Source organism: Helicoverpa zea, chromosome 13, assembly GCF_022581195.2.
Source record: "Helicoverpa zea isolate HzStark_Cry1AcR chromosome 13, ilHelZeax1.1, whole genome shotgun sequence".
In the NCBI taxonomy this organism is placed as follows: Eukaryota; Metazoa; Arthropoda; class Insecta; order Lepidoptera; family Noctuidae; genus Helicoverpa; species Helicoverpa zea.
The window spans coordinates 2,656,015-2,671,806 of NC_061464.1; the positions used below are offsets into that span (position 1 = coordinate 2,656,015).

The window sequence follows — 15,792 nt, forward strand, 5'->3', positions numbered from 1 at the left end:
TGACACTGGTAAAACCGATGGTGGAGGCGGCGGTAATTCGAAGAGTGACGACGACAATTCTTCTGTTAGATCTTGAGTTGATTTCTACATCTTCATCTCTTAAGTTAGTCTCTCCCACGGTGGGCAATTATTCGCAATATGCCAATATGCGAAATATATGGTATATGGCTAATAGTATCTGTATTAAGTATATTGCGTTGTTTTGTCTTTATTAAATTTATAGACGAGAAGATCCTCTCTACGGCAGTACTAGAATGAGGTGGACTTAGGATTGCAGACACAAAGAACAATGTCAGACGTCCATAGTAACTTAGGCTCAATACAAATATTTCATGTACAGTGAAAATTCTTACAGTTTTTTGTGTAGTTTAATGTCAGAAGCTTTTCTATGTTTTCCACTTTTGCATTGAACTTCTCAAAACCAAATTATTCCAAATTATTAAAACGAAAAACCTGAACTCGATAAACAAAATAATTACTTATTGAAATGATATTTTTTTTTGGAAAAGTTCTAGATAACAATTAAATATTTTATAAGAAGTTAGTATTTTATATTTAAATTGTTGTAGTAAAGAACTTTGTGTCCGTGAGAATTTAGTTTTAAAAGTTGATTGGGTGGGCCGAAACCTGACATTGTTCTTTACAGCGTTGGGTATAATTTGATTGCTGTAGTTAGCAGGATCCCGGGCTGCAATGAATTTACACCAGAAGGTGTCGAGGTCTTCTGAATCATCAAGCGTTAGGTTTTTATTATTTCGCAAAAACCGCCACTCTGTGTCTAGTTCTTGCAGTTCATCAACTTAGATCACATTTGGAAACTTTACTGCCAAAGTGACCAATGAATCAACTCTAGAGACTTGACAACTTGTGGGTCAAGAAATTGCATTTGTTTAATTACATCATTGGTGAAATCGGACCTTTTTTTTACCAGTTTTGCCCCTTCAACAAAAAAGTCAAGGCATTTGAGTTTGAATGTTTCAATATCTTCTTAATCTAGAGCGTTTGAACTCGTAGAGACAATGGAGGCTGTAAACCTTTGCTCCTAGGTAAAGGTTATTTAATGATTTTTAATGACGTGTATTGTCAATCTGAATTAATCCGAATCCGAATAACTTCAGTTCGCGAAACATATTCGTCATCCATATAACATTCTAATAGTTTTAAAAACAGTCACCATGTTTTCATGCATTTTATGGATTTGTGGCCGCTCTGACTGCATCAGCTTGTTCATGTTATTAAATATCGCTAACGAAAATTCCAAAAACTTTTTGTAGGTCTCTTCTCTTCTTTTCTAAGTATATAAAAAAATAAATGGGTGCTAATTAAACAGGCTTCTTTTTAATATCATTATTCGCCCCCAAAAATATATGTTGCCTTCTAAATTACTTAGTCAGCCACAATTAATAAAGCGTCGAACATCTAAATAATACTATCTTAGCCACGAGTTATCTTCCACTCTAAATACAACTCAGCATGATGGTTATTTTTTGCATCTAAATTTGTAGCATGCATTCTAACAGTAGACTTCTTAAATACTATTAAATGACATCATAAAAATATTTATTTACCTTCTAATTTTTTAACTCGTACCTACTGAGTTTTTTTGTTTAAAATATAACACATCCCATATTAATTGACCCAGCATGGAAGTAAGCATGCAACATGCAGCAAGCATGGCTTCTGTCACGGCTCTGGCGCTGCGGGGCTCCGGCGGTCCCATGCGAGCTTATCGTCGCAGATGGTTTTCACGCTCACCACCGCAGCTTCGGCTTGCTGGCCGGCTCCGCCGGCCAGCCTCAGCCACGGCGGCGAGCGCTGAAACTACCTGCGCCTCAGCTCGCAGGCCGCCTCGCCCCTCCGCGCCTACGCGGTTTTGAATTGCACTCTAGGGGTAGGGCAGACAAGACTACGTGGAGTCGGTTTTGCAGCGATTCGTTTTCGTCACTAACTTGAATAGGGTAGTGTCCAGGGTCGAAATAATGAAATAATATTTAGTCCGCTTTTTAGATAATCAAAAAATATTGGATACGTATTTTTTCTTTTTTTAATTAAACATAAAATGACAAAGATAATACACTTCAAAAATTAGGAGTGGGGGCCTTTTACGTCACAGTGTCCTGAAAATTGTAGCAACTTGTGACGTCACACTCAACTTTAACACGCTATATCTTAACAAGTTCTGATCCAATTTAAAAAAGAAAAAATACGTATCGCTTAATTTTGGACAATCTACAAGACGGACTAATTATTATTTTTTAGGAAACTAGCCTATTTTTAGTACAATGTTTTTTAAATTGAAGGTTATAAATGGCAATATGCTAAATAAAATGAATCCAAATTAAATTCTACCATCAAAAAAAAATGAGGTTTTTGGAAAAAATGAGGCCGAGTTAGTAAATTAGATGACAATGTATAAATAAGAAGGACAAGTTACAATAATTGATGATCTTTTATTGAAGCTTTCTAGTAGTTGGCGTTGTAAAAAAGACGAATTAGTTTATTAGAGGCTATGTTGTTTTTCCGTTGCTTAGTTATAAAATTAGAAGTTTAATCATGTGTCCAATAAATAATTTTGTGGCTACACTTATTATTTCCCAAAATAAATTCACTTACATGCAACTAACTAAATATATAACAAACGAAATATGTACTGTACACCTAAAGTAGCACGTTAACAACATTTTTTTTAAATAAACTAAAAACTATTTGAAATCGTCGGATTTTCGAATCGAATACTTACGTAGGGTCCGGAGTGAGGCAGCGCGTGCTCCCGCTTCGATAGCGCGCCGGCGACTAGTGCGACGCAAACAGGTATAGACGAGCGGCAAATAAAGGTTTGTTTGTGTGCGTGATTGCAACACATACCATGTTATTGTACATTATCCACTGTGACCCGCGATTCACTGTGACCCAGTCTCCCCTACCTTCCATCCGGAGTATTTTGTTGTTTTGTTAATGCTAAATTCTTTGAGGTTCTTCTTCCACTGTCCAGGTTCAGCTTTCTTTCTCCTTCTTCTGCCAACAGACATATCGCCATAAAATGCTTCTGTGTCACTTAAATTACGGACATGTTGCTGCATCTCTGGTACTGTATTTTCTACATCACTCCAAGAGCTATCAGACGACGAACTATCTGCGTTGTCGGGCGAATATCTTTTTCGGTTGCAAAATCTTCGGCTGTTGGCAGATCTGTTGAATGAAAAGAGCCATCATTGAATTCTAAATCTGATGGCTTAATCAATGTAGACTCGTTTGCCAAGGACGTTTGAACAGCAGGTTCTAATCTGCCAGACTTTTGTATTGTATCAGTCGTAGTTAAAATTTGATCATCTACATTCAACATCGTAGTAAATTCGCCACCAATGTCCTCTAAAGTGTATTCTATAACTAGCTGCTGCCCGCAACTTCGTCCACGTGGACGCTATAAAACAGCAAAGATTTCTTTATTTTGTATTCATGAGTAATTCACCTGCGCTATAAATTTTGGAAACTAACCCATACGATAGAATAGAATAGAATCATTTATTTGCCTTAAACATGTGTATACATATGTTACGGAAAATTTGATAAGTCTGGGCACTATTAATAATGGCCGGTTCCCTACTCAATTGGGCAATATGATTAAAACAGCATGGTTAATCAATTTTCCGGGCCATTATGAATAATGCCCACCCTATCTTGGGAAAAGTAATAAAATAGGTGAATTGTTGTGTTTTTCTTATTAAATGAAATCAAACTAACAATTTTTTCTTAAAAAGGTAACAAAAAATATGCTATTGAACATAGTAGTTAAAAAATTTACTGTTAGAAATGTAATAACACAATTAGTTTCTACGTACTTTGATAACAATATCATCATCATCATCATCATCATCTCAGCCATAGGACGTCCACTGCTGAACATAGGCCTCCCCCTTTGATCTCCACAGATACCTGTTGGAAGCGACCTGCATCCAGCGTCTTCCGGCGACCCTTATGGGTCATAAACAAACTTGGGTTTCAAAAATAAAAATAAAATCAAAGTCGTATTTTGTTTGGTTCGAATCAGCATTTATTTTGAGAAACATAAAATAATTATAATAAAAATATTCTCAGAGATCAAAGCTTTGATTTTAATTAGTTTTTCAATATTTTAATTTATAACTGTCCACAGAAAAGACTTCACAATCAACAGAAAAGACAAAAGTTGTAATTTGTCTAAATAATTCTAAACTAAATAAAAGAGTTTTATTAAAATTACAACAATCTGGCTGTATTAATCATCTTCACATAAAAAATGTCATAAAATAAACAATCCTCTCGTTTTGAAAAAATAATGAATTTATGTCCACAGAAGGGATTTATTTTCGGTTGACTTAAATCAAACATAATGTCAACCAAACTGAACGTAAAATAATATAGAAATAAACATAATGAGACATATCATATTGTTTTATTCGTCATCGCCACTATCAGTGTAGGGATCGACAAAAGGTTTTTGAGACTGCTTAGGTCGTACAATGAAGTCGCCTTCGCTGCTGCTGTCTGTGGGCAATGGATGACGATAGCGAGGTGTAAAAATAACATCAGAGTCATCAGAGTCTGAAAGGAACTTGGATCTCTCATCCTGCAGAGGTAAAGACACGTCTGAATCATCAGAGTCTGGCAGGAAACCAAATCTTTTACAGGGACGTGATGGGACATTATGAGAAGTACCTCCATCAGGTGTAATCTGATCTGACCTATAAGTTATTGTAGAAGCATTAGCCGTGTCTTCACTTCTCGGAGAAACGTTCCTTGCGTCAGCCATACTCAAGGGACTATGCGTTTGTGTATTATTGGACGGAACCTTTATCTGGCCAATTTCAAAATGCGGGCAAACAGCATTAGATGCACAAGACAGACAAATAAGCCTTCGGGCATGTAAAATATTTGGATCATTTTGATTCCAAGAAAGTTGATGTATCTTAAATGTCCCTTTATAAGCTTTCATCGCATTTTTATCTACTATTTCTTGAATGTCTTCAATATTTGGATCCCCAATTCCGTAGATCTCAATTCCTTTACAGTTCTCTTTTAGACATAACATAAGTGAGTCATAGTCAGACACATCTTTGCCCATCGCAACCGAACTGTCGCACAGCCTTTTTATGCAGCCACCTACTCCGTCTGGAGCACCTTTGCCATGCCCCTTTTCGCTATAGTGCCAAACAATATCGGTCACGTCATTTAATTCTCGACTAATGAATTTAACAATTAAAAGAAACATAGTTTTGTTTCGGTATTGGGTCGTTGGGCCGTCACTCAAAATATGTAGTTCTGTTAAATTTGGACTGAGTTCTTTAATTCGCTGTAGAATTGGTTTAAGGTGGGCACAGATCATAACAGGATCATGGCGTAAATTTTTTGAAATAGAACACATGGATGTAGTTTGGAAACCATTATTCGGAAATTCTGCCGCGCTATAATAAACGCAAGTATGAAGAGACAATTGAGGCTTCGAGCCACCAAAATGAGCCGACTGAACCTCAGCACTATACTTACAATTATAGTTTTCGGAAAAGTCTACATGCAACAAGCCTTTGGTAGACGTTAATTGTTGTTTAAATGTTTGTATTGATCTCATTTGATGAATCATATTAGCTACATGTTGCATGAATACTGGTAAATTTAAATGTAATAACTTCACTAGCGCACCTATCGTAGTTTTAACAGTTTCTTTAACACATTTCTTGCACTTTTTCTGTACACCTTTGATAACTACATCCACGTCTTTTGTAACCCATCTATCATAAGTTATATAATCGTTTTCGGCAAAGTTATTAAAATCAATTTTCTTATAAAGACAGCTCTGACACTCTCTCTCTAAACATTTAGGAGTCAGTGTATTATTACAACACAATGCCTTAGCGGCATCGGATGCAGATCCGTAAGAAACAACTTTCGATTTTTGAAGTGATCGAATTATGTGATCATTATTTTCGTGTAACGTACAGAGACACGTGTTTCTTGAAGCTGCTTTTGGAAACAGAACCCAAAAAGGTCTATATCTCCTAAAAGTCTGATATGAAATATTAAATCCTGTTTTGAGTTTAAATATTATGTGTAAGTTTAAAAGTGTGTCATTTAGTAAACGAATTTGCCTTTTGCTTTTTTTCCTAGTTATTGTTTCATTTTTACCTGCAGTTAATCTACTATATTCGTCATTTATTAAAAAATCATGCACAGCTTTTCTTATATCCGTTTTCAAGACTTTATTTCTAGAACTCGACTTCGATGCTTTCTGTTTTCTTTCTTCTAGTCTTCGTATTCTCATTCTATACTTTTTAATTACCTTCCCCATCTGAAACACCTTTTTCTTTAAAGCCTCATTTTCAGCTTTTCTTGCTCTTTTATTTCGGGCAGCTACTGCACGTCCAGATTCAACTCGCGAGAGTGAGGAAGACGGACTTGCCGGTGGAGTATTTTCTTGTATAAGTGATTCAGTAGCTTTTCGCATCTTTAATAATTGTCGCCGTTTCTTCGATTTTTCGCGCCACATTTTTCTTATTTGCCGCTGTTGCCTCGGTGTAAACTGATCAATTGTTTTAATATCTCCTCTATCCTTTTTCTTATGGTATCTTTCTCTATCTTGTTTGCGTATCTCTTCAACAGCAGCTTCAGTTAACTTAGCCCGAGCTCGACGCATACTTAATTTTTTTTGTTCACGCCGTCTCATCTTTTTTTCTTCATCAGTAAGATTCTTTAGTGTATTTTTTCTAGGCATTTTAATTTACTGAAACAATGACAATGAACCATGTACCCACACCAAGCCAAGCATTAAAAAAGACATAACACGTAAATGCAACACAATATTGGTAAAAAAGTCCCATAATAAACATGACAATAAATATATTATACATGGCATAATATCCTATGCAAAGTAACAAAAACAAATGCTCTAGCTGTTCAACACATAATTTGTTTGCAAAAAGCAAGTTTTAGTCTTAATAGATGTCACTTCTGTGGACACAGTCTTTTCCGTGTCAATGTCCACAGAAAAGTCTACGTCCACAGAAGTGACTGTCTACGGAAAAGTTTGTCCACGGATGAGAAAATCAATCAAATCAAGCGTAAAAACACGTCAAAATTTTAGGTTAGAATTTAAAAAGCAATGCTTGTAAAAATGGCGTCCCATAACAATTGATGTTAATAGATTTCCATAATATTTGATAAAACACTTACCGTGGTATCGAAGTCACAGAAAAGTCGCAATGATCTTTTATATTATACTGAAATAATCTTTGATTTAAGCAATTTTTGTTTTTTAATTGACGGAGCGCATGCAGACCGAAACCAAGGTATCTTAAACTGACAGCGATTGAAATGTTACCAGTTCAAATAAACAATTTAGGCTGCGTTCCAAATATTGAGAATTCAAACATTGTATATATTATGACCACGGAAAGAGTCGCGGACCTAATAACAAATTGTTCATGTATCATAATTTGAAGAAATTTTATTTAAATATTGTATAACAGTGGAAAAATGGATTTTGATTATATTAATAACGGTTAAAAGAGGTGATGTATTAGTATTTGTAAATTATTACATTTTAATTTTGATCATGAAGTTTGAAACCGCGTTTGGAAACGGTCCACGGAGGGGTACAAAAAGGATGTTTATATTTTAATATTTTTAAAACTAATAATTAAAATGTAAAAATTACCTGGTAAATTAATGGTGTACACTCATATTAAATAACTGTAAGTATAAATATGGTTGATTTACATTGTTTTAGTTAAGTTTGAGTCAACGCACACATAATTTTAATGTTCTGTTTATGACCCTTATAAGGTCGTCTGTCCACCTCGTTGGTGGACGTCCTACGCTGCGTTTGCTAGTCCGTGGTCTCCACTCCAGCACTTTTCGGCCCCATCTGCCATCTGCTCTGCGAGCAATATGGCCTGCCCATTGCCACTTCAACTTGCTAATAACAATATCACTTAAGAAAAATAGTGACATGAGAATAATCAACAGATATATCGAATTAAACTATTTATTCTTGCGAGATAAGCTTTTGTGACATTTGGTGCATTCACAACGTGTTGAATTGCAGTCACCACTGCAGTTACGATGCTGGAAGCCTCGTCCAGCAAAATGAGAGTCTTTTTGAGCACATTCTCCTGACTTATTTCAGTTTCTATTTTAAGAAGTAATTTGGAAAGCGCTGTTATAAGCAGGAATGTTTTTCAAAAAATGGCTCGACTTGGCATGCTCGCCATTCAGTAGGACTCTTAACAGGTCTGGTGGGTCTTGCATGGACTCCAAGCGTACCTTGCCAGATGCACAACACATATCATTAGGCTCCCCTTTCCATTTGCAGGCTTGGCAGTGAGCACACACTACGTCTAAGGCGCCAATATGTCCATGGGCGGCGTAGTTTATCGCAACATTGTACATAAATCCACTTCCCTCTTTATTTTGCCACGGTTGTTGTTCGATATCGTAAACTGTGGATTCGTCATCAGATGATGGAAGTTGCGTTACATTACGACGCAGGCGCTCTTGTTCGACTTGTGCGGCACGCTGTTCGTCCGACCAAGTTCCCCGAAACTCTTGAATTCTGTCTAGGTCTTGGGATAGATGAGCAGACGTTTCGCCACGGGTTTCGTAGTACCGCTGCCGAGCAGCAGCACGACGGTCTTCTCGCTGCTCATTTGTCTCCAACGAACGTGACAGTGCATGCTGAGAGCGATCTCTTCTTAAGCGGGTCTCCTGCTTTTTGTGATCTTCGATTGACCGAGAAAAAGAAGCGTAACTCCGCTGTGAACCTAACCTCGCCTCTCTCTGCGTATACGTTTCGGATGCGCGAGAGTCAGCGTGGCGTTCCCGGTCACATTCCAGTCTAGCTTCACGCGCTTCAATACTCTCGCAAGATCGAGCGGCAGCAGTACGGCCCCGCTGCGAACTCAACCTCGTTTCACGCTGCGTGTGCTCTGAAGCGCGAGATTCAATGTGACGCTCACGATCGCTCTGTAATCGGGCTTCTGGAGCCTCAGCACTCTCACAGGATCGAGCGGCATCAGATGAAATCAGACACAACGCCCCACGCGCATAGCCAGGCATTTACATAAGTGTGGACGTGAGTGTCCCTACAGTATCTACAATCATCAGTTTTTGAACACTTGATATTCATCTTTTTGAATGCTCATATTTTTTAGTTAAATTTTGATTTTCTTCTGTTTGATCCTGGTCCTTTAGTCCACAAGAGGTTGAAGGAATGAACTGAGTTGGCAAAGACTGTGATTCATATGAACTTCTTGAATGTGAGGATTGAAGGAAAATGGTCTTTGAATGTTCTTGTTACAACAATTGTCACATAAATAAATAAATCGTTTATTATTTCACTTTGTACAACTATTTTATATATTTTGTACAATACTTTTGCTTAATTCTACATAAGTACTGATGTATGATTTGCCTGCACTAGGTAAAAACCTGTGTCTCAGGCGTAAAAAGTGCTTATTATTTACAGCGAATTAACAATAAATTGCTATAGTAATTAAAAACTAGGTCACTATGACAAATTTATTTATTGTACATATTTATTATAATGCTTATATTTGTGGCGGTCCAGAACGCTCGGACCCCACCTCAAAACACGAGCGGAATCGCTCCGCTTGATGACAGTGTGACCGCACCTCAAAGTCACGCCACCTCAGGAGATCCTTTGTTCGGAGCGAGGTCGACGGCCGCTAGCTTACACGTGCCGCGCGCACGCAGCGAGCGCGTGACATTTGTATGGAGGCAGCCGAGAATGGCCTTGGGAGACCGGCGCGAGCAACGACGACGGAGCGACCACCGGGCAGTCCGCATCGAGCTAGCTTACGCGCTGTACCTCTCGCAATCGCTTTTGTTGTGCTTAATCAATGTTATATTTAATACTTAGTGCTTATGTATAATTCCATTAAATCATTAGTTTGTTCTGTTAATAATATTATTCATTTCGCCTTCATCGATTTCATTTCTTGCTGCCGCTTCGCTGCTAGATCGCATAGCTTGTAGCTTCACCGTACGCTAGGCGCGGGTTCGATTCCCGTAAAAATTAGGGATAAGCACGTCTCGCTTATTCCTACATTGGTGACCCCGACGTGATCGTCACCCGCGTCGCGACGTCGTGTTACGGAAGACTCCCGGAAGATCCAGGATATCCAGAGGTGCATCCAGGTTCCCGAACATCGGAACATCCCGGTTCCAGAACGTCGGTGCATCCAGAGCGGCGGAGTATCCTGAGGACAACGAGCGGACCTAACGCTAACCTAGTAAACAATCAAGCGGATAATATAGGGGTGTGGTCCCACAACTCATAAGCGGTGAGCGATTTAATTTTTTTTCAACATGGCAGAGTCAGACGGTTTTGCCGATAGTAAGGACGATCCCGTTATCTCTGGAGAGGTAGCGAAGGTTGGAATGCCATTGCGCTGTCCGGCATTTACTCCGGAGGAACCAGCATTATGGTTCGCGCAGCTTGAAGGCCAATTTATTCTGTCTAGAATAACTAGCGACTCGACCAAATTTTATTATGTGGCCACTCAGCTTGAGACTCAATACGCCAAGCAAGTTAAAGATATAATCACCAACCCTCCGGAGACGAATAAATTTGAGAAGCTTAAATCCGCACTTATCAGTAGGCTGTCTGCGTCTCAGGAAAAGCGGATCCAGCAACTCCTACTTCACGAGGAGCTAGGTGATCGCAGACCTTCTCAGTTCTTGCGACACCTGCAGGGTCTCGCAGGCCCTTCAGGTGGCTCCGATTTTGTGAAAAGTGTCTGGACTAGTCGGTTGCCCCAGAATATTCAGACTGTCATCGCGTCGCAAATTTCTGAATTACAGGTGGAGAAGTTAGCGGAAATCGCAGACCGTGTGCACGAGATAGCACCGATGACACCGCAAGTCGCGAGCACCTCCTCTTCCGCAAGTGCTGCTTCTACGGACCTGGCGGCTCAAGTAAGCGAGCTGACAAGGCAGGTTGCCGCGCTCAAGTCGCAACTGAGCAGCAGAGGGAGGCATCGCTCGCGCTCACGATCCGGCGGGAGCCGTCGAAGGTATGACCGATCTAGCTCTAGACTGAAGCAGCCACCCGATAATCATCCGCACTGCTTCTACCATTTTAATTACGGAGTGAAGGCTCGGAAATGCAGGAACCCTTGTGACTTTTCGGCGGGAAACTGCAAGGGCAGTCGCAAGTAGCGGCCAACGACTGTCCCATCTCTTCAGGCCGTCTGTTCGTCACCGACCGGATATCGAAAACGCAGTTCCTCGTAGACACTGGGTCAGACTTATGCGTTTTCCCCCGGTCTGCTGTGAAGACGCCCTGCATTCGATCGAGGTATGATCTGGTAGCTGCCAATAACACCGTGATCCACACGTACGGTGCCTTACACCTCACGCTGAATCTAGGCCTCAGAAGGAGCTACCGCTGGACCTTCACCATCGCAGATGTATCGAGAGCCATTATCGGTGTGGACTTCCTCAACTTCTATGACCTGCTGGTGGATTGTAGGAACCAACGTCTGATTGACAATACCACGACTTTATCTGTTCCTGCTACGAATGGCAACTCCGGGGACATCGCGTCTGTGAAGGCTGTGGTTGGTGACAGCGAGTATCACCAAATTTTACGTGAGTACCCAGAGATTACCCGCCCACCAGGCAGACAGCTACCCGGCAAGCACAACACGGTGCACTACATCAGGACGACGCCAGGACCCCCGGTAGCATGCAAGCCTCGACGTCTAGACCCTGCTCGGCTGCAGGCAGCGAAGAAGGAATTCGAGGAAATGCTCGCCAGTGGTGTAGCACGACCTTCGGAGAGTGCGTGGTCCGCACCGCTGCACTTGGTGAAGAAGAAAGACGACGGTTGGAGACCATGTGGCGACTACAGGGCACTGAACGCGCGAACAATACCTGACAGGTACCCCGTCCGCCACATTCACGACTTCTCTCACCAGCTCGCAGGCTGTACCGTATTCTCTACGATAGACCTCGTAAAGGCCTATAACCAGCTGGCGATAAACCCGGACGACATACCGAAGACCGCCATCACGACACCCTTTGGTTTGTTTGAGTTCCCCTTCATGACCTTTGGTTTGAGGAATGCGGCTCAGACTTTCCAAAGGTTCATAGACGAGGTGTTACTTGGCTTGGACTTCTGCTATGGCTACATCGACGACATTGTAGTATTTTCCGCGTCTCCTGAAGAGCACAAGACGCACTTACGCCTAGTATTTGACCGGTTAAGACAGTACGGCATAGTAATTAACACAGCTAAGTGCAATGTCGGTCAAACAGAGGTTGCATTTTTAGGATACCGAGTGTCAGCCGAAGGGACTAGGCCCCTGGAGACAAAGGTGCAGGCAATCCAGGAATTCCCAATACCCAAGACGGTTAAGGAGCTGCGCAGATTCTTGGGTATGATAAACTTTTATCGCCGATTCGTCCCAAACGCAGCTAAGCTTCAAGCACCTTTGAACGCTGTCCTTGCTGGCCCCAAGGTAAAAGGGTCACATCCGGTAGATATGACTCCGGAACTGCTGAGGGCCGTTGACGACTGCAAGTCTTCGCTATCCCAAGCGACTCTCCTGGCTCATCCTGACGCTACAGCAGAACTAGCCATCGTGACCGACGCATCCGACACTGCCATAGGAGCTGTTCTTCAACAACGCAAAGGTGAGAACTGGGAACCTCTAGCCTTCTACTCTCACAAGCTCAGCAGTGCTCAGAGGAAGTACAGCCCGTATGACCGAGAGCTGCTAGCAGTATACGAGGCCATCAAATACTTCCGGCACATGGTGGAGGCTAGAGCGTTCGCTGTCTTCACGGATCACAAGCCCCTCACCTTTGCCTTCAAGTCAAATAAGGAGAGCTGCTCACCGAGACAGTTCCGGTACCTTGACTTCATCGGACAGTTCACGACGGACATAAGGTACTTACCCGGGCCAGAGAACGTTGTTGCAGACGCGCTGTCGCGTGTGGAAGGGATATCTGCAGCTGGCATTAATTTCGAGGATCTTGCAAAACTTCAGGACGAGGATCCAGAGCTGCAAAATCTACTACGTCACGGCTCGTCACTGAGGCTAGAGAAGTTAGCCACTACCTGCAGCAACTACTTGCCAGTGTATTGCGACGTGTCGATGCAGATCCCTCGCCCGTATGTTACTCCGACTCTACGTAAACAGGCTTTCACCTCACTGCACAACCTTCATCACCCGGGAAAAGCAGCTACAGTGCGACTGGTCACGCAACACTTTGTGTGGCCAGGGATTCGTAGGGATTGTAGAGAATGGGCAAGGCAATGCGTAAAATGCCAGGCGTGCAAAGTGGCACGCCACACCAAATCCCCACCTACATCCTTCCTTACCCCCTCCTCTCGTTTTTCCCACGTCCATATCGATATCGTCGGCCCCCTAAAATCTTCTAATGATTACAGGTACTGCCTTACCGTCATCGACAGGTTCACCCGATGGCCTGAGGCGTACCCGCTTAAGGACATCACGGCGGAGAGCTGCGCCGCCGCGCTGGTGTCTGGCTGGATAGCCAGGTTCGGTTGTCCTGCACGGGTGACCACTGACCGTGGTCGCCAGTTCGAGAGCCACCTCTTCAAGGCGCTCACAGTCTTGGTTGGCGCGCACCATCTTCGCACCACTGCCTATCATCCAGCGGCGAACGGCATCGTGGAGCGACTTCATCGGCAGCTGAAGGCTGCTATCATGTGCCACGATACTTCCCAGTGGACCGAGGCCCTGCCACTGGTACTGCTCGGAATGCGTAGCGCTTGGAAAGACGACATCCAAGCTACGCCGGCCGAGCTCGTCTACGGGGAGACACTCCATCTTCCTGGCCAGTTCCTGTCACCGAGAGAGGACTACGCTGCCGCTGACGTCACCGAGTTTGCCAACCGGCTGCGCCAGCATATGGTCAAACTCGCTCCCCGACCAACTGCGTGGCATACGACGGCTACGCCATTCTATGTGCCCCGAGACCTGCACAGCTCTTCTCATGTGTTCCTGCGACGAGACCACGTCAGGAGTTCGCTGGAACCACCCTACGCTGGACCCTACAGGGTGATACAAAGACACCCAAAGTACTTCACCATTGATGTACAAGGTAGACCAAACAACGTCTCCATTGATCGTCTCAAACCGGCCTACGTGATGCATGAAGACACTAGGGACGTTGGGCCAGCGACCACTACCACTACTACCAACTCGAACGCTCCGGCTGCTGGCGACGCGGAGAAGACGACAAGAAGTGGACGTCGAGTGAAATTCCCTGACTTCTATCGACCGTAGTCACGGTCTGGCCGGGGGGAATATGTGGCGGTCCAGAACGCTCGGACCCCACCTCAAAACACGAGCGGAATCGCTCCGCTTGATGACAGTGTGACCGCACCTCAAAGTCACGCCACCTCAGGAGATCCTTTGTTCGGAGCGAGGTCGACGGCCGCTAGCTTACACGTGCCGCGCGCACGCAGCGAGCGCGTGACATTTGTATGGAGGCAGCCGAGAATGGCCTTGGGAGACCGGCGCGAGCAACGACGACGGAGCGACCACCGGGCAGTCCGCATCGAGCTAGCTTACGCGCTGTACCTCTCGCAATCGCTTTTGTTGTGCTTAATCAATGTTATATTTAATACTTAGTGCTTATGTATAATTCCATTAAATCATTAGTTTGTTCTGTTAATAATATTATTCATTTCGCCTTCATCGATTTCATTTCTTGCTGCCGCTTCGCTGCTAGATCGCATAGCTTGTAGCTTCACCGTACGCTAGGCGCGGGTTCGATTCCCGTAAAAATTAGGGATAAGCACGTCTCGCTTATTCCTACATATTCTATTTAATTTTGATTATTAACACTAGGTAATTTGGATGTACTACAATCGGCAATTCTTTGGTCGGGTCAAAAGACAATCCTTGCAGAAAGAGTATAAGGATATTTGTTTTTTTACAGCTATAATAATTTAAAAACTTATTCAGTACAGTATTTAATTATGTCTGTAAAAGTGAAAAAGAATCAGTATACAAACTAAACGTAAAAATTATATAATCTAATGTTTGGCGCTCTCAGGTGCCTTCATAATCCACCAAGTTAACTAACCTGTTTTATACCAGCTCAGCTGGTTCACCGCCTCCTTTGCCATAGCGAGCACGTCGCGGTACGATACGCCCCTCTTAACCGCATCCGGGTGTAGTGTGTGCCCCAGAGCCACGGTCTTAAGGGCGCGTAGTTGCGCCGCGACAGTTCGCTCCTTGCGCCGCTGCCTTTGGGCCTTCTTTCTGGCCGCCCTCCGTCTCTTGCTCGCGCATCCTTTATAGCTCCGCCCGGAGACACCTATTCTCCTCCAGGAGAGACCCTAAGTTGGCCGTGAGGCGAGTCACCTGCTCCTACTTGGCCAGCTCGCTCTTGGGAGTCAGGCCAAAGTTTGCTCATCGCTGCAGCGGTGATGGAGACGGTAGCGGCCTAAATCGCGCTATCGCGACTGGCCTTCTTCTTTTTGAGGGGCCACCTGTCTGAAGGCGGACTCTACTGTCTTCGTGAAGTCCGCCACCCCCTTCGTAACCTAACCTATCCGAGTCGGGGGTGCCCTAAGTCCCTCTAAGTGAAGTCGACGGAGCCCCGCTAAGGGGCGCTCCTACTTCTGAGTGGTTTAAAAGAAAAAAAAAACAATAAAAACTTCGTTACCTAACCTATCCGAGTCGGGGGTGCCCTAACGCGGTGTCCTGCGTGAGCGACGAACGCGACGCGATGCGACGCAACACGACGCGACGTAAT

The 15,792-nt window shown here is 43.1% G+C and overlaps 1 protein-coding gene across 1 annotated transcript; it reads right to left on the minus strand.

Moving 5' to 3' along the window:
- Positions 1-4,432: 4,432 nt before the first annotated feature.
- On the minus strand, positions 4,433-7,792 carry LOC124636021. Its single transcript, XM_047171980.1, has 2 exons — positions 7,204-7,792; positions 4,433-6,754 (listed from the first exon to the last, which is right to left on the minus strand). The coding sequence occupies exon 2, from the start codon at positions 6,743-6,745 to the stop codon at positions 4,433-4,435; it is 2,313 nt and encodes a 770-aa protein (XP_047027936.1). The 5' UTR covers positions 6,746-6,754; positions 7,204-7,792.
- Between the last annotated feature and the right edge of the window lie 8,000 nt (positions 7,793-15,792).

Bases quoted from the DNA above. Each gene is read 5' to 3' on its own strand.
- LOC124636021 (XM_047171980.1), bottom strand. From the start codon at position 6,745: ATGCCTAGAAAAAATACACTAAAGAATCTTACTGATGAAGAAAAAAAG.